Source organism: Oncorhynchus gorbuscha, linkage group LG20, assembly GCF_021184085.1.
Source record: "Oncorhynchus gorbuscha isolate QuinsamMale2020 ecotype Even-year linkage group LG20, OgorEven_v1.0, whole genome shotgun sequence".
NCBI classification, from domain to species: Eukaryota; Metazoa; Chordata; class Actinopteri; order Salmoniformes; family Salmonidae; genus Oncorhynchus; species Oncorhynchus gorbuscha.
Window position 1 is genome coordinate 30,028,364 of NC_060192.1, and position 19,226 is coordinate 30,047,589.

Sequence of the window (19,226 nt, forward strand, 5' to 3'; positions counted from 1 at the left end):
TCCAATTTCCACACTCTCAGGCTCTGTAAATACATGCTTTCTTTACTCTTTAGATGACCAACATACTCAAAGCTATAGGCTAATAGCACCTGTTTACGCTGAAATGCAGTTCTGTGTGTCTCTGTATGGGGGAAGTGAGATGACCCCCTGGGATATGGAACAATATCATGGCCCTTTCAACCACAGGAAGAAAAGCTCAATTTAAACATAAGCCTTGGGCTCCAGATCTTCATGCAGCTATTTCAATATTTACCAGAACATTGGTGTAACATTATCTAACAGTGAACAGTATGGCATATACAAGTGAGCAGGTTTTTTTTGACTAACAGCATAATAGCCACTCAACAGAACCTATTGTATTCAGTCATGGACCATGGCTCGACACACATTAATGAAGCAGTCTGAAAGTACAGTATGTTGAGGGGGCTATTGTCCTTGGAAAATGCAACTCAAGTGTTTGGCTGCGATCAATTCTGACCCTTTGCCCAATTATTGGCAGAAGAGCTGATCTGATTGGTCAAAATACTAATTAGTGGACAACTATTGTAATTGGCCTGTCTGTGTAAAGCACTCGTTGTGTTACGTCAGTGTGCTTTGTATTCATTGAACAGAGACTGGTGTGGGTGCTTATCTAATTAGTCTATTAGACATAGTCTACCCTTGTTGGTTAATTCAACTATTTTAGTGTTTCGCCGACTTCCTCATCGCGTGGCACATTCAGTTAAAACTAAGAAAAAACCAATGGGAATGGGAGATAAATAAAGAGTTGGCGTTGAGCCGTCTGGGGCCGATTCGTCGATAGCCTGCAAGCGAGTGCGAGAGCAGTGGAAACTGAAATCTGCAGGCGAGTCTTAGATGTATTGCCCATGTCTGCACTGACAACGTGTGAGTGAGAGCTAAGGTCCAGAACAATCTTCCCCGGCCCCTTGAAATGTCTCATCCACCACCATTGACTCCGCAAGGCGCTACAATAGTTGTTGAAAGCCGCAACTTCAATTTCAGTGCCGAGGACAGTTCCGCGGCGAACCCCAACGCGAATGACGGTGTCCGTGACTCTCTCGTATACAGCGAGAAGTCCGAGCTCAGCAGGACAGGGCACACAGTGGTTGCAGTATTCCTCGGTGTCATTTTACTATTAGGATTCATCCGCAATTTCTTCGTCCTTCTCCTCTTCGCACGGTTCCAGGTGCTGAGGACGCCCATCAACCTCATCCTGCTCAACATCAGCGTGAGGGACGTGCTGGTGTGTATCTTTGGAACTCCCTTCAGTTTTGCTGCGAGCCTCTACGGCAGATGGCTCATCGGAGACCAAGGGTGCAAGTGGTACGGTTTCACCAACACGCTTTTCGGTTAGTTGACTTGATAACCTATACGCTTCCTATCCTTTTCATAATGGTAAAGTTTTAGAGATACTGAAAACCGAGGAAGAAACTTGCATGTCAATCTCAAGTTTCAACAGGTCCCCTCACGCCATGCTCTCCGTCCTGTGTGAGAGATACATACCACATGCATCCTAGTCTTGAACAGTAAATAAGCAAATAACATGTTTGATCTCTGAAACTCGCTACACAGTCAGTTTGACTGGTAAAGAGACACATTTTGAGTCAAACTTTCAAGTCAAACCAGTGTTTCTTGATGACTGTTAGTATTTTATTCTTATGTAAGCTTTCACTGTATCTTGTCCCTGGCTCAACAATATACAAACTGTCACCTTGGTTATGGTGTCTGCTGACCAGTAGAATAATACCTACATCTTATTCATTAGCTGGATTTTTGTCCACAGCAGAAATGATATAAATTGCCCTCTTGTATGCTCTGCATGCCTTTCATATACCAAGCGGAGTAGACCTCTTGTCCACGATTTAGATTGTGGATTAGAAGGCTGACATCTGGAGGCAGAGTATAATGTATGTTATAGGTTCTAACTGCAATGCTATGAGTTATGGTGTACAATGTGGACACTTTTGCTTCCTCTGTTATTCTCACCACAGCTACTACTCTACCTCCACACTCACCCACTATCTGTGTGTTAGGTATGTCTACGATGAGTATGCCGTGTCTCCTCTTTAACACCCAGGTAGCTCTGACTCAAACTCCGATTAGAGAGGAGACACTTCATGTTTATCTTATACATCTCTAACGCACAGAAACTGGGGCACCTCCATCCATTTCTCTGTGCAGGCATCGTTTCTCTAGTATCTCTGACCGTCCTGTCCTACGAGCGCTACTCCACGATATTGTCTTCCACAAAGGCTGACCCGTCTGACTACAAGAAGGCCTGGCTGGCCATCGTGGGCGCCTGGCTCTACTCCTTGGTGTGGACGGTGCCACCTTTCTTTGGCTGGAGCAGCTACGGTCCTGAGGGCCCAGGCACCATATGCTCAGTGCAGTGGCACCAGCGCTCTTCTGGGAACATCTCCTATGTCACCTGCCTCTTCATCTTCTGCCTCCTGCTTCCCCTGCTGCTCATGGTCATCTGCTATGGGAAGATCCTCTTTTTCATCCGTGGGGTGAGTCAGTGTGATTGGTTAATGCTAAAACCGAGTTATATTGATGATGGTGAGTATTTTGACGATGATGGAGGGCATGCTTGTACATGAAGATGGCAACAACGATGTTTTGGTAATAATACAAAGGAGGATAAACTATGGTGAAATATGCAAGACAGTGACAAAAATAGAAAAAGCAAGAAGTGGAAATGTCACAATGTATGTCCTAAATCTGTGACATGTACAGCAGACCTTAACTAAAGATAATAGCAATAAAATGCCCCCTTTGGAAATCCTTAACACTACACATTCAACACAGTGAAACCATTTATCATGTTGAGACAGCTTTGCAATTCCAGTGGGCCACCATCATTCATGCTCAGTTCTGCCAGCTTGAAGGTCTGCAGTCACTCTGAAGGTGAGGCAGGCTGGCTAGTCCCCCTTGCCACTAGTGCAGTAGTGGGACATATACCCACATTGCCTGTATTATGCCCTAACATAAACATAACTCCTTATTCACTCTCCTTTCATTCAGATAGATTTTCCCTGTGTTCATTTAGGAACACGTTTCCTGAGTGTAGGGCCACAAATGCATGCCCTGGGTGTGAGGACAGGATGTGCTTATGAGCGTAATGATGGTGACAGGTGTGTGTAATGATGGGCTGCCTGGCGCCGAGGCGTGGGAGCCGGCCGAGGCGTGACGAGGTCGCCGAGACATGACGAGCCGGCCAATGTGTGAGGCGTAAGAGCCGGCCGAGGCGTAAGAGCCGGCCGAGGCGTAAGAGCCGGCCGAGGCGTAAGAGCCGAGGCGTAAGAGCCGAGGCGTAAGAGCCGGCCGAGGCGTAAGAGCCGAGGCGTAAGAGCCGAGGCGTAAGAGCCGAGGCGTAAGAGCCGAGGCGTAAGAGCCGAGGCGTAAGAGCCGCCGAGGCGTAAGAGCCGGCCGAGGCGTAAGAGCCGGCCGAGGCGTAAGAGCCGGCCGAGGCGTAAGAGCCGAGGCGTAAGAGCCGAGGCGTAAGAGCCGAGGCGTAAGAGCCGAGGTGTAGAGCCGAGGCGTAAGAGCCGAGCGTAAGAGCGAGGCGTAAGAGCCGGCCGAGGCGTAAGAGCCGAGGCGTAAGAGCCGAGGCGTAAGAGCCGAGGCGTAAGAGCCGGCCGAGGCGTAAGAGCCGGCCGAGGCGTAAGAGCCGAGGCGTAAGAGCCGGCCGAGGCGTAAGAGCCGGCCGAGGCGTAAGAGCCGGCCGAGGCGTAAGAGCCGGCCGAGGCGTAAGAGCCGGCCGAGGCGTAAGAGCCGAGGCGTAAGAGCCGGCCGAGGCGTAAGAGCCGGCCGAGGCGTAAGAGCCGAGGCGTAAGAGCCGAGGCGTAAGAGCCGAGGCGTAAGAGCCGGCTGAGGCGTAAGAGCCGGCCGAGGCGTAAGAGCCGGCTGAGGCGTACGAGGCGGGGGAGCCGACCAGCGGGGGAGCCCGACGAGCCGGCTGAGGCATGACATGGGATGGGAGCCTGTCGAGCCAACCGAGGCAAGGAAACCACTCGAGCGAGCTAAGGCATGGAAGCCAGACGAGCCAGCTGAGACACCTGCGGTACCTTAGGCAGGGGCACTCGGACCCGATGTCACCCCCCCCCCCCCCCAAAAAAAACTCCCTGATGCTTCCAATATTGGTGTCTGCATTCTGTCAGGACAGATATAGGGGAGGCAATCAATAAAGTAATAGAGACCAGGTGAGTCTCGTGAATCACTGATGCACGTAACGATGGTGACAGGTGTGCGTAATGATGGGCCGCCTAGCGCCAGAGAGTGCCAGAGAGTGGGAGTGGGAGTAGGCGTGATACTGGGTATGATCTGCTAAATGACTTAAATGTAAATGTAAATTTTGAGCATCAGTTTTTCCATGCTCATTATACACTGTAGACCTACTGTGGTTTTATGCATTAGATTAGGAGGTCTTCAACACAGCTTCGACAAATAAGGAGTCTATAATGACCGCATGACTGCACTGTAGGTGGCTGACACAACGAGTTTGAATAACAACAATAATCTACAGTACATAAGCATGTTGAGAGATTACTTTTAATTGATATTATCAAATTGAGATTTATTTGACTTTGATATCTTAGTTTCAGACATGTTTTTTTTTTTTTTTGTACGAAACATACAACAAAATTAGTTACTAGATATTATACATCCGAGTTTCTAAATTGCAATTGATGGGGGTTTATCAATGCCTCTTCAGATGGTAGTGGCCTTCTTTAGATGGTAGTGGCCTTCTTTAGATGGTAGTGGCCTTTAGATGGTAGTGACCTTTAGATGGTAGTGACCTTTAGATGGTAGTGACCTTCAGATGGTAGTGGCCTTCTTTAGATGGTAGTGGCCTTCTTTAGATGGTAGTGGCCTTCTTCAGATGGTAGTGGCCTTCTTTAGATGGTAGTGGCCATCTTTAGATGGTAGTGGCCTTCTTTAGATGGTAGTGGCCTTCTTTTGATGGTAGTGGCCTTCAGATGGTAGTGGCCTTTAGATGGTAGTGGCCTTCTTTAGATGGTAGTGGCCTTCTTTAGATGGTAGTGGCCTTCTTTTGATGGTAGTGGCCTTCTTTAGATGGTAGTGGCCTTCTTTAGATGGTAGTGGCCTTCTTTAGATGGTAGTGGCCTTCTTTAGATGGTAGTGGCCTTCTTTTGATGGTAGTGGCCTTCAGATGGTAGTGGCCTTTAGATGGTAGTGGCCTTTAGATGGTAGTGGCCTTTAGATGGTAGTGGCCTTCTTTAGATGGTAGTGGCCTTCTTTAGATGGTAGTGGCCTTCTTTAGATGGTAGTGGCCTTTAGATTTAAGTCATTTAGATGGTAGTGGCTCTTTCCATGGTAGTGGCTTACAGATGGTAGTGGCCTTCTTTAGATGGTAGTGGCCTTCAGATGGTAGTGGCCTTCAGATGGTAGTGGCCTTCAGATGGTAGTGGCCTTCTTTTGATGGTAGTGGCCTTCTTTAGATGGTAGTGGCCTTCTTTTGATGGTAGTGGCCTTCTTTAGATGGTAGTGGCCTTCTTTAGATGGTAGTGGCCTTCTTTAGATGGTAGTGGCCTTCTTTAGATGGTAGTGGCCTTCTTTAATTTATTTATTTATGGAATTTTACCCCGTTTTTATCCCCAATTTCATGGTATCCAATTGTTTAGTAGCTACTATCTTGTCTCATCGCTACAACTCCCGTACGGGCTCGGGAGAGATGAAGGTTGAGTCATGTGTCCTCCGATACCCAACCAAGCCGCACTGCTTCTTAACACAGTGCACATCCAACCCGGAAGCCATCCACACCAATGTGTCAGAAGAAACGCTGTGCACCTGGCAACCTTGGTTAGTGCGCACTGCGCCCGACCCGCCACAGGAGTCGCTGGTGCATGATGAGACAAGGATATCCCTACTGGCCAACCCCTCCCTAACCCAGACGACGCTAGGCCAATTGTACGTCGCCCCACAGACCTCCCGGTCGCGGCCGGTTACGACAGAGCCTTTGCTCGAACCCAGAGTCTCTGGTGGCACAGCTGGCGTTGCAGTACAGCGCCCTTAACCACTGCGCCACTCGGGAGGCCAGGCAGTGGCCTTCTTTAAATGGCAGTGGCCTTCTTTAGAAGGCAGTGGCCTTCTTTAGATGGCAGTGGCCTTCTTTAGATGGCAGTGGCCTTCTTTAGATGGCAGTGGCCTTCTTCAGATGGCAGTGGCCTTCTTCAGATGGTAGTGGCCTTCTTCAGATGGTAGTGATGCGTTTGGTTGGGGGTTTGATTGGAGAAATTAGTCAGCTTAAGTAACTTGAATAAAATATTCCTATGTGTCTGTAGCTCCATTGGTAGAGCATTGCACTTGCAACGCCAGCACAGTGGGCTGATTCCTGGAACCACCCATATATCCAATGTATGAAAAGTGTATGACTGAAAGTCACTTTGAATAAAAGTGTCTGCTAAATGGCATATATTATTATATTATAAAATGTCATATCTCCTCAGGTCGCCAAAACCAACCAGTTGTCTGCACATCGGCGGGAGACCCATGTGTCTCCATGGTGTCCTGCTACCTGCTGTGCTGGATGCCTTACGGGGTAGTAGCTCTGCTAGCTGCTTTCGGCCAGGTTGGCCTGGTCGGCCCCACAACAAGCATTGTCCCCTCCATCCTCACCAAAAGTAGCACGTTTCTCAACCCTATCATATATATCCTGTTAAACAACCAGGTAACAGCCTGTCAGTGGCACACACACTGGCCATTGTTCTTACTTGTCAATGATTTGATGATGAAATTGAAACGTTTACATCAGTATTCCATTTTCACACAGGATATATTGCATTGACGATGTCACGTGTCACAGTTTTACAGGTGCTTCCTGGCCTTCATGAGCTGTGGGTAAGAGCCAACTGGCAGCCACACCCTCTGCACCCTCTGCACCCTGCCCAGCAGCCGAGTCAGAAACCTGACAACCTGGTTGTGCACTACACCTCCTTAGGAGCTGGGGGTATTTTTGGCCAAGAGTCCACTCCACTGCTCACAGGAGCCAAGACGCATGGTGCCCACACTGAAATATTATAAGAGGTTGTCTAGGCTGCTGTGAACTTCCGGTAACAAACGATCTCCCTTTTCATTAGATTATGTGTTGTCACCTAGATGTGTAAATGCCATTTAGAGTTGCCATCATAATGTAACAGTAGCTACGTTGCAGCAACCTTTCCCTTCCCCCTGTGGCTGAATGTGTCCTGTTTTAGCAGCCTGCTTTAACATGGCCAATGTAGAGAAAAAAACACAGTCATCTCTCTTAGTTAGCCCAGCCCCTTGTTCCCAGCAGATGGAAGATCTCCTGTATATCATTGATAGAAATATCATTATATTTATGTGATATCATCTGTGTCTTAAGCAGTCTGTGAATTGACGGGTCTGCAGAACTTGACCTGCTGTTTTCCCGTGTAGAACCAGAGAAAAAAAGCCCATTCATCATGATGGGTTCTCTCTTTCGTATGTTACTATAAATCTGATGCTTTTTTTTGTGTTTGCATGTTCAAACACAGTAACATTCACAACGCTATTCATGTCGAACATCACCAAGACGGTTGTCACATTACCAGGAGGCTCTTCTGACTTTGACATTAGGTCATTATTGATGTAGTGAACTGTTCAATAAAGATGTTTTAGAAAGTTAAAGGGAAGATTCAGTATTATTTTGACCACCACCCTGTTGAAATGCTGTTTAATGTATCTCCTCTTCACCACTAGATGGCACCAGGGCCATGCACACTGAACAAAAATATAAATGCAACATGCAACGATTTCACTGTTACTGTTCATATAAGGAAACCAGTCAATAGAAATAAATGCATTAGACCTTGATCTACGGATTTCACATGACTGGGCAGGGACACAGCCATGGGAGGGCCTGGGAGGGCACAGGCCCATTTCCTAGGGAGCCAGGGCCCAGCCAATCAGAATGAGTTTTTTTTCTTCCACAAAAGGGACAGAAATACATGTTGGGTTTATATTGTTGTTCAGTATATATATATATATATTTAGAGACTTGGGCCAAAGTGGTTTCTGCATTATGACGCATTTGCATGACACTTCAACATTCTATGGCAGCCATGTTAGCTCCTCATTAACATGACATGGGGAATATTTAACGCTATTTAACTGAATGACTAAAATTCTAAAAGTTAACCTAACGTTCTAAATATGTGTCTCTGGATGGCATCATTAGCCCAACTTGTTTTTTTTCTCTTCAATGTACCACACCTCACAAATACAACCCAATGGGAGGTCACTAGAGTTAAGCCACTTCAAACCCATATGATTCAGGATGACTCCACCCCCTTTTTAATTGAAAGTCCTGTGGTCGAGTCTTCCTCTGCTTTCTGCATACACATACTATAAGAGGGGCTGACCATAATGACCTAAATGTAAAGATAAGAAAGTGGACAAAAATAGGGAACAAAGCAAAAGTCTGTAGAGGGAATGGAGAGGACCGGGAAGGAGATGGAGAGTCATGCTTGGGGCCGGGCTCTGAGCCCAGCAGGTGATCAGGGGTAGATGTGTACCCTACTGGGCAAGAAGCTTGGTCTGGCACTGAGAGGAGAGACTGCTGGGGGGGAAAAGTAATGAATGGGAGTAGACACACACGCATGCATGCACGCCCGGCGCGCACACACATACAGAAAAAAGGACTGACTGGAATCAGAAAAGCGTAGCGACAGATTTTTGCTAATAAACATCTGATGATTACCTATATATCTTCTACAAATAGTTTGTTTCTCAGTCTCATATCTCTTCTGATAAAATACTTAAAGGAGACTATAAACGGTTTTGTGAACACAAGGTAACTTCTAACTTCCCTCCTCTCCTTATCAACCCCAATTGTAGGTGGAATGTATGTTTGTTCATCAGTTTCTCCTCTCCCAAATTGTCCAAAGAGGTGGAAGATTAATTTTTGTTCAGCTGAGTGAGTATGTGGGATAGGAGATCAACCAGTACGTCTAAATCTCTGACAGGTTAGGCTCCTCCTCCTCCCTGGCTGTTCCCATGGCTGCGGGGATGGGCCCCCCCCCTCCTGCTGGGCCCTGATCCCAGACAGGCTAGCATCTCAGCAGGGGCACAATTACTGCAGGCTCCAGCCTGTCACCACTACCACCACCATGGCTGATGGCTCCGCTCATATGACGGGTGTCCTCAGAAGGGTGCTACGGAGGGCCAAGAGGATGATTGTGGTGAAGACGAAGGTGGAGAACAGGGAAGATGAAGATTATGCGGCATTTTGAAAAAAAAATGATCTGTTAAAAATATGAGAACCAAATTGGTGTGATATTACTGAGGGGAGAACTTGATATTGGTGAGGGTATCTACCAATAAGCAGGGCAAGAGTGGACCGGAAGTCAGTTGACATGGCTCTCCGTAGAAAACAACACAGGACCAGACTCTCACAAAGATGACACAGACATTTGCGTGACAAAGGGCCGTTGGAAACTGCTTATGGGTTGATCCTCTTAGAACGTAGTCGTAGCTAAGCCAGCAGATATAGACTAATAGAGCTGAAGGGTAGGCTGAAAAGGTGAGGAGTGTTGTGTGCACGTTCATGGCGCACAGTAAAATAAATACCTGCAAAAGACAATATATGAGTGGTGCAGTGCATGGGTTTAAATATAGGTTCTCTCTGCCACCATGCTTATCATCACAGGGCCTTTTATTAATCCTCAAGCTACCGACTGGGGTCATTTTGACCCCAGAGGCATTTTTTAAACATCATAGTGCAAAGGTGGTTTATTCAATTCTTCAAATGTTTCCTGATTTTGTCAATCAACTTGTTCTTAACAAATCTAAATCATTGTTTAGTGTTTTTGTATCAATTTGAACTGTATCAATAAAAATGCTCCTGATTCCGCCTATATAATATGATCAATTATATTACCTTTATTTGAATCTAGGTTTCTCTGGAGACAGAATTACATGTTATCCATACCAGGAGAGGATAGTGATTTTGATCAGATAGACAGATCACCTGCAGCAATATAACGCCCCATGTACTCGCCTAAGGTCGTACTTCTCTTATGACTGTGTACAAAAACCAAACCTTATTTTTGTTCATATAAAAATCTGCCAATGGTATACAAAATCTTTTAAGTCACTTTGAAGTCACTAAAATAATTTGTGCATGTTTTTTTAAGCATGATGCCATAGCCCATCCCACTCTCATTGTTTCACCAACAGCGATGCTAATGCTGGCTGTGGGTTAAGGAAATAAAGAAAACTAAGCCATATTTTTGGTCAATGTCTATCAGAATCCCTTTTTGTAAATATAATTAAGTATATTTCACATAGGCAGTCGTTTTTACCAAAAAACATGTATATTTACTTGTAATGATACAATCAAATTATGGTCAATTCCCTTCTTAGTTCTAATGTGGATTGCACTTTGGGAAAAAGCTGCACATTATAAGAAGAAAACATTCCTATTTTCATATGACAGAATTTGAAAATGAATGGTAATTTTGCTAAAATAACAGTCTGTTTTGGTCATTGTTTTGTTTCAGATAACATTATTTACATGTCTAAGGATGTTTTGATAACTAATACATTGATATTTGGCTGTGATTGTTCCTTTTTCAATAGTTTCTTCTTGGGGTCAAAATGACCCCAGTTGGTAATCGATGTACAGTATGTAAAATATGTTGGTAGCGTGACGGTTATTCTGATAAAAGATACACTGATATTTCAACACAATTTGTTCATTTGCTACGCCAGTGATATCTAATAGCCTGTATTGAGAGCAGATTTGTGTACAGATCCACACATAATGTACAGCATCATCATGATAAATAAACAGGGGAAAACTCAAAGTCTTACCAATTTATTGGTCCTTTGGGATACAAGGCAGTACATAGATAGTATCAATTTCAACAAATCAACAAACTGTGAATTAAATGCCACATTTTGAATATAGGTCAGATTTATGTAACTTATTTTATGCTTTCTGTTATTTATTTCACTTTGCCTTGATCTATGTTTTTTTTACATTTAGCTTTCATTAAAAAACATATCTGAATCTGATGCTAGTTCGGCTAACTGAACAACATATACCAGATGTGTTTAAATTGCCTGTTTAAAATATTTTCCTTGATGTTCCACTGAACACTTTAAGAATAGGTTGTGTCTTCTGGGCCGTAAAGGATTGTCAACTTTACTTTGTCCTCAAATGCTGGATCTTGTAAATCATTTAGCAAAGGGTAGGCTACCACTCCAAAATCCAACATCTAAAAAATAAAAGCCCCCAAATCTATACAAGTGTGTCTAGTTATTAGATTCAACATCACTCATAATAAAAAGGTACAAAATGTCCATAAACATGTTTTTCATTGAAGTGTTGACTAAAGCTGCATGCCTAAATCACATTGATTTATATATAACCACTTATATCCGTAAATGTATACAACAACATTACAATAAACTGCAACAAAAATACAATTGTATGAATTATATTGTAAACAGTACATTTTAAGATAGAGAAATTAAGAAATACATTTTTATATTGTTCTTTGCAAAAGGCAACATTCCATGTGGATGACAGTAGGCCCATCTTTTTCTGTCTTAAAACGGATTCTGAAATCAGAGTTCAAATCTAGCAACACATGAAAATACTGTTTTACTCTAATAATTCATTACCTCCTTTTTCTGTTTCCTTTTTTCTCTCTAAAGTTACTTCCTTTCTTTTTATGAACTTTGTGGTTTCTATGTGCTGCTATTGATGATTCATTTCGTATGTCTTTCTTCCATTCATGTATTATAATAATAATAATAATAATAATATATGCCATTTAGCAGAAGCTTTTATCCAAAGCGACTTACAGTCATGTGTGCATACATTCTACGTATGGGTGGTCCCGGGGATCGAACCCACTACCCTGGCGTTACAAGCGCCATGCTCTACCAACTGAGCTACAGAATTAACCTACTCTTCTACATTCACACACTGTACATACATTTTTCTATTTTAATTTTAATTTGTGTTATTGACTGTACGTTTGTTTATGTGTAACTCTGTGTTGTTGTTTTTGTCGTACTGCTTTGCTTTATCTTGGCCAAAATAAAGGGGGGGGGGGTGTCTTTGTCCATTTATCAGTAGGCTTATATGGAGGCCTATCTATGAATGTAAAGGCTTTGGTGCAGTGGGCCACATTTTCATCTGTAAATCAGTAGTAAATGTGCAGTATTTTCCAAGGATCAGACTTTTCCTAACATTAGGGAGGCTATAGAACAAACATCACTCCAATTTGATTGCATTTGCTCTGCATTTTATGAAGGTGCATTTACACCTCAACACTAAGGCAATGCATAGGCCTACGCTGTGTTTTCTGAACTTTTGTTGAAAACTCAGCAAACCTATGCTATGGGCCTGAATTCTCTACCAGCCACAATTGAATGTAAATGACGTGGAAAAAAACGTTGATTCAACCAGTGTGCCCAGTGGGTAATTCTATAAACATTTAGTGTTCCCACTTGGACTGTTAACTCTCACCGTTTCAAACGTACCATTCAATCAAATTGGATGAGAGATCCTCTTTAAATATTGACGTATGATGCTTGACCAGCATGGATATTTTTGTCGAGTCTTCGATGGTTGAGGACATAGGTCTACACGGAGCAGGTGGCGTGGATGACTCATATCCAGAGGTTCCTGTTGGGGAGGTACCTGAGCTTTGAGATTCGTGAACCTGTAAAGTGAGAACATTTATTGTAGATGGGATAACTCAAAAGGGTATTTTTTTGATTGCTCAAATTTACAAACACAGGATATGTAGCCGAGTCCTTCAGTTTTTTCCATAGCCTATATTATGTGTGTTTTCTTTCAATTACATAAAACAATGTAGAATCCTTTGATTTATATATACTACGTCATATAAATATAGGTCATATACGCTGGCATTTTTCACCAGAAAAGATGGCTTGCCTTCGAGTGTTTCCTCAGAGAGCTGGGATGAGTGTAGGCCTTGTCACACACCTTGCACATATATGGCTTGTCTGAGGTATGTACGTGCATGTGTTTTTTTCTGTCGCTGCTATTTGCGAACCGCCTGTCACAGCCTTCGAAATGGCATTTGAAGGGCTTCTCACCTGCCAAAGAAAATTAGTAAATTTAATGTATAAATTAATTTAATAAATTGCAATTGCGTTGTGCGTCAAAATTGCAGTTGGATAGGCCTATTGACTGGTAGTTAGTCAAAGTTAGACCCATAGCAGTCTTAAAACAGAGAGCATTGTAACTTCAACCAGTTTCATATAATACATTACATATTGTGTTAGGCCTGTTGATTTAATATAATGTAGGGCTGGCTCATTACCTGTATGAATCCTTTTATGTATTTTCAAATTTTCCGACCTGGCAAATATTTTCCCACAACCATGAAACGGACAATGGAATGGCTTTTCTCCAGTGTGTACACGAATGTGGTTGACTAATTTATACTTTGCTTTAAAAGATTGGCCTTCTCTCGGACAATCCTCCCAAAAGCAAGTATGATGACCCTGGTCTGGACCGCCGACGTGATCCATGGAGACGTGCGTAACCAGTTCAAACAAGGAGCAGAACATCTTGCTGCACGTTTTTGGGGGTTGATTTGTCTGATTCTCAGCTATCCATTTACAGGTGACATCCTGCTTAGAGGGCTGCCGCATGTATCGAAAGAAAGCACCGTTACCATTCTGTGTTGCTACTCTCATACCCATCTCCACATTGGGATCAAAGTGAAGCTGGGTAGCACTGACGTGTGGGTGAGGACTGGAGACAGGTTGATGCGGATCTGCTCCCACGTATATGTCTCCCTGTGAACCCACATGCGCCCTGCGGTTCGCTGTGTATCCATTTGGGGATGCGCTCTGGTCGTATATAGATGGAAATAGAGGGTGCATCGGGTTTTCAGAGATCATCAGGGGCATTCGCAAACTTTCTGTTGAGGTGCGGCTGAAAAATCCGTGCTCAGCATCCCTTGTTGCTATATCGCCAATGTCTGAAGTGCGATACCTGATCGAAAAATCCATGGAGTCAATAGCTCTAATATTCATGTGAACCGAAATGACCGCCGTAGTGGTTTTGGAGCGCAGCTGCGTATCCGGAGACTTGGGGAATAAACGGGGACGTCTGTGTCGCGGCAACGTCTTGACACGGGGTGCTTAGATTGAAGGCTACTAAGTGAGAGGTCTCTCCATACGGGCTGATCCCTAACCGAAGGTCTTTGCCCACCGGTTCAAGATGTCTTGGCATTCCAACGCCCCGACACCAAGCGCAGAGAATTGCGCATCGTGGACAATGAGCTTGGTTGTTGAAGCACCGAAGATATAACTTATGTAAAGAAGTACATAAACCTTTTACAGCGTTCTATCGGCCAAAGTGTCCATAATGTGCGAAAATCATATGTACGCTTCCATTCTGTTAAATGTATAGGTTAAACCACAATTCCCTGAAATCCCAAGTTTTTTAGAGGGCACAAAATGTGAGAGGAAGTCAAACTCCCACCCTTTTCGATTGCGTGGGCTACAGGCTAGGGTAGTCGATGTATTCGGTTGATTCAAGTCAATCACTCCGCCCAAATACGACACCAGCAGCAACCAAACAGTAACCAATGACATCCAAGATAAACTTTAGGCACGTGATTTTCGTACAGTGAATTAATTGAAAAGCCATTTCCTCATTGGCAGACTGCATCTATACGTAGAAAGCGTCTGTAGTAACATCAAACCCGTCAGTCAAGCTGTCGTATTTCTTGTCTATCAAAAAGTGTAGCCTTATTCTCCTGGGTTCTATGACTTTCCTGGGCGTCGTTGCTATACCCTTGACATTGCCTAATTACCACCACTATACTGCTTTAGATTGGCAATGTTTGGGAATTTAATTATAGTGTATTCAACCAAATCTGCACTGCAGTATTTTGGCCGTAGCTTCCCCTGCACTGTGATTTACCAGGCAGGTTGCTATGGTCCATGCACAAGTAAATGCCTCAAAATAATACAACTAGCCTATATGTGCGTGCTTTGCCAAATTATGCATAAAAATAGCTTATTACACTTGACCTGTACAGGCAAACTTCAATGTCACGTAACAACTGTAGTGTAGGCCTATTTGAAACAGGCTAACTGAACGGTAATGTTTCTGTGTTGCCTACTGTACATGCGCCTAAAGGCTGAAACGTTTCAGGGATTTTTTTATTATCTTTTCGAATGAAGGCTATATCTTATATTTATCTCAATAATCACTTATGTGTCAGAACAATTGTATCCGGTTTTGCTTCCAGGTGTAGCATTGGTTACAATGGTGGGCTATAACCCAATTTTCAGACATTTAAAATGAAAACAAACGAAAGAAAGGTTGGGCTAATGCGGTTCGCCTGTAGAATTACTACGACTTGGCAATCAGATGTTGTTCTCACGTCATAAGTAGGCCTAATTAACCAAAGACTTTCAAACTATTATAACTTTCCTTGACAGGGGATTCGAGCGACAGAAGGTTAGGCCTCATTTAGCTTATGTGTTTGCAAACGGCCTTAAGCGCCAAGGGTTTGGCAAGGCGTTTGAAGCCGCTGCCAATAATCAGTCACGGATCGGGTTGGAGCATGTGGAGGCCCTCCCCAGGTAGCCAATCACATGGAGTAGTCTACCAGATGCAGCAAACTGGAGCTCTAAATAAATACAAATAAATAAACTACAAGGTCATTTTTCATGAAGGAAAATGTATTTGTGGCAGTGAAATAAGTTTTACTTAAGCGAAGCTGTGAAATATAGCCTAGTCAATGTTAAATATTAAAATATCTGGTTTGATTTCTTTGATAGACTACCATATATATATATATATACCATATCAACCTTTTTACTTTGACAGCGTTAGATCGTATATTTCATCACGAATAACTAGACTCAGACTATTACACTTTTAAGGAATATGTGTGTTGAACAATGGAGGCTGGTGTAGTAGAGGGAGGGACTGTTTTATACATAGTTGCCTTCAGTGGGAGACTACATAGTAGTATGTAGCCCAGAAGTACAAGTAGCAGTACAATGCAGTAGTAAAATGTAATGTTTTAGGTAGGCCATGGGTTAGCTATAGTAAATGGGTTCGCTACTGTAGTTTGGTCAGTGAGTGTGGGGGTAGTTTAGTAGGGTGATCTATGTGACACAGTCTTATGTGCTCCGCCCATTGCTATAATTTGATTTAATAGAAGATATTTCTGTTCTGATTTCAGATTTGAAAAGTAGAGAAACAAACTAAGATTTCATACACTCTAAGTTGCTTCTCAAGTTGTTGGAAAAGTGGAGAGAAAGTAATTGATGTGTTTACTAAAACAGCTGTATTGTTGGATTTGTAGAAGCTATTTGCATTTTGATTTCAGATCTAAATCAAGTCAAAATAGAATCAAAGTTTTTTTTGTGGCATACACAGATTAGCAGCTGTTAAAGCAGATGCAGGGAAATGCTTGTGTTTCTAGCTCCAGCAGTGCAGTAAATATCTAACAGTACAATACTAATGCACAAATAATCAACAACAACCAAAAGGAAACACGCTATATCAGAGTCCGGATTATAAATACATATAGACAGTATGGAAGATACACGAGTAGGAAAAAGGAATGTACTGCAATAGTTATGTGGATGAGCTATGTCAAGAATACAGTATTTACATATAAACCCGAGAAAACAATTAACGTAATTTTCAAAGATCAAATTACATTTCAACAAGATAATGATGCAGGAATGAGAATCTTATATGTTTAAAACTACAGAAATTATTTCAGAGCAATAAACATTATGTAAACATTACTATACTAAGGTGCAGGGCACCGGGTGGAAGGCCGATTAGTGATGAATGTTCAGAAGTCTAACGGCCTGGAGATAGCTGTTTTTAGGTATCTCAGTCACAGCTTTGTAGATGTCCTTGTGTGCAGGCAGTGTGCCCCCCGGTGATGTGTTGGGCTGAACGCACCACCCTCTGGAGAGCCCTGCGGTTGCAGGTGGTGCAGTTGCCATACCAGGCGGTGATACAGCCCGACGGAATGCTCTCGATGGTGCATCTGTAGAAGTTCATGAGGGAAAAAGCAAATACCCTTTATGCAAGTTCTTGGGAAAGTGGCCAAAATCAGCAATGGTTTCTAAAAGTTGAAATAAAATGTAGTTGATGTGATTACTAAAACAGCTGTATCAATGGATTAGTAAAATGTCAGATTTGATACCCTCTAGGTTAACCTTTAACTGCACTGGCTACACAGAGTGATTATTGGTAGTCAAACATATCTACTTTGAAACAAAAGTATACACCACACACACATGGTTATGGGCTTAAATAAAAGTAGACACCTGTACCATGTCAGATATAGAAATGTGTTCAATTTTGAGTTTGCATCCCAATAATACACTTTATATACATCACAGAAGACTGAAGTATAACAAAACTGTTTGATATAGAAATACCGGATTTGTCAAACTGTTCATACCTCCAACACTAGAGGCGCTATCTCAAAAATCCAATAGCTACTTTGTGTGACTACATGTTTTATGGTCAACGTCACTCTGAGGTGAGCACAAGTTTCTTATTTTTCCCCTTCAAAAGAATAGAATTGGCACTTTACATGTTATGCAATAAAACTTTGATAGGTATGAATGTTCAAAATAATATTTTGCACTGAGTAGAGGAGACAATAACGTGTCTTTTGATACTTCAGCTGCAGTCCTATGTTGAGCCAACCTTGAGAATTAGCCAACATTAGCACAAATGTCAGTTTGGGGCAAGTTGTCTCAATGACCTTGGGGCAAGTCTTCACTTGTGACAACTTGCCCCAGTATACATAGACACACAGAACATGCTCAAGAAACATTGTGACATTGTGTAATCAGCTCTGATAATAGTATGAAATGTTACTGCAAATGGATTATTGTATATACACGTGTAGTTTAGAGCAGCAGACATATCCCTGGACCACACAAGACAGGCTCTGGCGTGTGTGACATTGTGTAATCAGCTCTGATAATAGTATGAAATGTTACTGCAAATGGATTATTGTATATACACGTGTAGTTTAGAGCAGCAGACATATCCCTGGACCACACAAGACAGGCTCTGGTGTGTGTGTGTGTCTACTAACACACTACCTGCCTACTGTATCAGACAGTATACACACACAACTCCATACAGTGTCACGATGTTAGTGTGGTGTTATGAATTGCATTGTGGCAACAAGGATAGTAGACATTGAGATGGGGGTAATAAGCCCGTAATGGAATATGTCATTGCAATGAGGAAATCATTTTTTGAAGGAAAGAAGCAAGGAAGGAAGGAAGGATGGAAAGAAAGAGGGGAAGGAAAGACAGATGGTTAGAAATGATAAAAGAAAGACAGATAATGGCAGCACACCACCTGCCATAATGTTAAAGACAGTGAGGCAGGTGAAGTTGCAGAACAAATCAATCAGGAGTACAGTGAAGGATTTTGACATAAATTACCGTACTCTGACTCTGTATTGTCAAAAGGTTACCAGAGAAGAAGTTGACAGAAAGACAGCCAAGCCAACAGCAGTGGTTGGCTATACAAAGCCACAGAAGTTTTTTTCACATGATTTGGAGATGCAGCTTGTTCAGTATATTACTAGGTCAGCTGACATTTATTTTGGTCTGTTGCAAAGTGAGGTCAGAAGACTTGCCTACCAGTTTGCTGTGGCACATCAGCTGCAGTTCACGCTAATGTGGGCAGAAAAAGAGAAGGCCAGCTCGGAGTGGTTTACAGGCTTCTTAAAGTGTCACCCAACGCTTTCACTGAGAAAGCCAGAGGCAACTAGCCTTGCCAGGGCAAGTAGCTTCAACAGAGAAAATGTTAATGCTTTCTTCGACAATGTAGCAGAAGTGCTACAGAAATATAAATTTGGACCAGGAGGCAGATGGAATGTCGATGAAACTGGGGTGACCACTGTACATAAACCTGACAAAGTGGTGGGCAGACGTGGATTCAAACAAGTAGGGTCACTGACCTCCGCTGAAAGGGGAACCCTCGTCACACTGGCCTGTGCTGAAAGGGGAACCCTCGTCACACTGGCCTGTGCTGAAAGGGGAACCCTCGTCACACTGGTCTGTGCTGAAAGGGGAACCCTCGTCACACTGGCCTGTTCTGAAAGGGGAACCCTCGTCACACTGGCCTGTGCTGTCAGCCACAGGGAATAGTATTCCTCCATATTATATATTCCCCCGTGTCAACTTCGGCGATC

At 43.2% G+C, this 19,226-nt stretch overlaps 1 protein-coding gene and 1 pseudogene across 1 annotated transcript; one reads left to right on the forward strand and one right to left on the reverse strand.

Moving 5' to 3' along the window:
- Nucleotides 1–931: 931 nt before the first annotated feature.
- On the forward strand, nt 932–6,865 carry LOC124006887 (annotated as a pseudogene).
- A 6,051-nt stretch (nt 6,866–12,916) lies between these two features.
- On the reverse strand, nt 12,917–14,531 carry LOC124006888 (zinc finger protein ZIC 3-like). The gene is made up of 2 exons (XM_046317079.1): nt 13,329–14,531; nt 12,917–13,101 (listed from the first exon to the last, which is right to left on the reverse strand). The coding sequence occupies exons 1-2, from the start codon at nt 14,047–14,049 to the stop codon at nt 12,917–12,919; spliced, it is 906 nt and encodes a 301-aa protein (XP_046173035.1). The 5' UTR covers nt 14,050–14,531.
- Between the last annotated feature and the right edge of the window lie 4,695 nt (nt 14,532–19,226).

Bases quoted from the DNA above. Each gene is read 5' to 3' on its own strand.
- LOC124006888 (XM_046317079.1), bottom strand. From the start codon at position 14,049: ATGAATATTAGAGCTATTGACTCCATGGATTTTTCGATCAGGTATCGC. The intron at 13,102-13,328 runs GTAATGAGCCAG...TTTCTTTGGCAG, and splicing joins ACATAAAAGGATTCATACAG to GTGAGAAGCCCTTCAAATGC.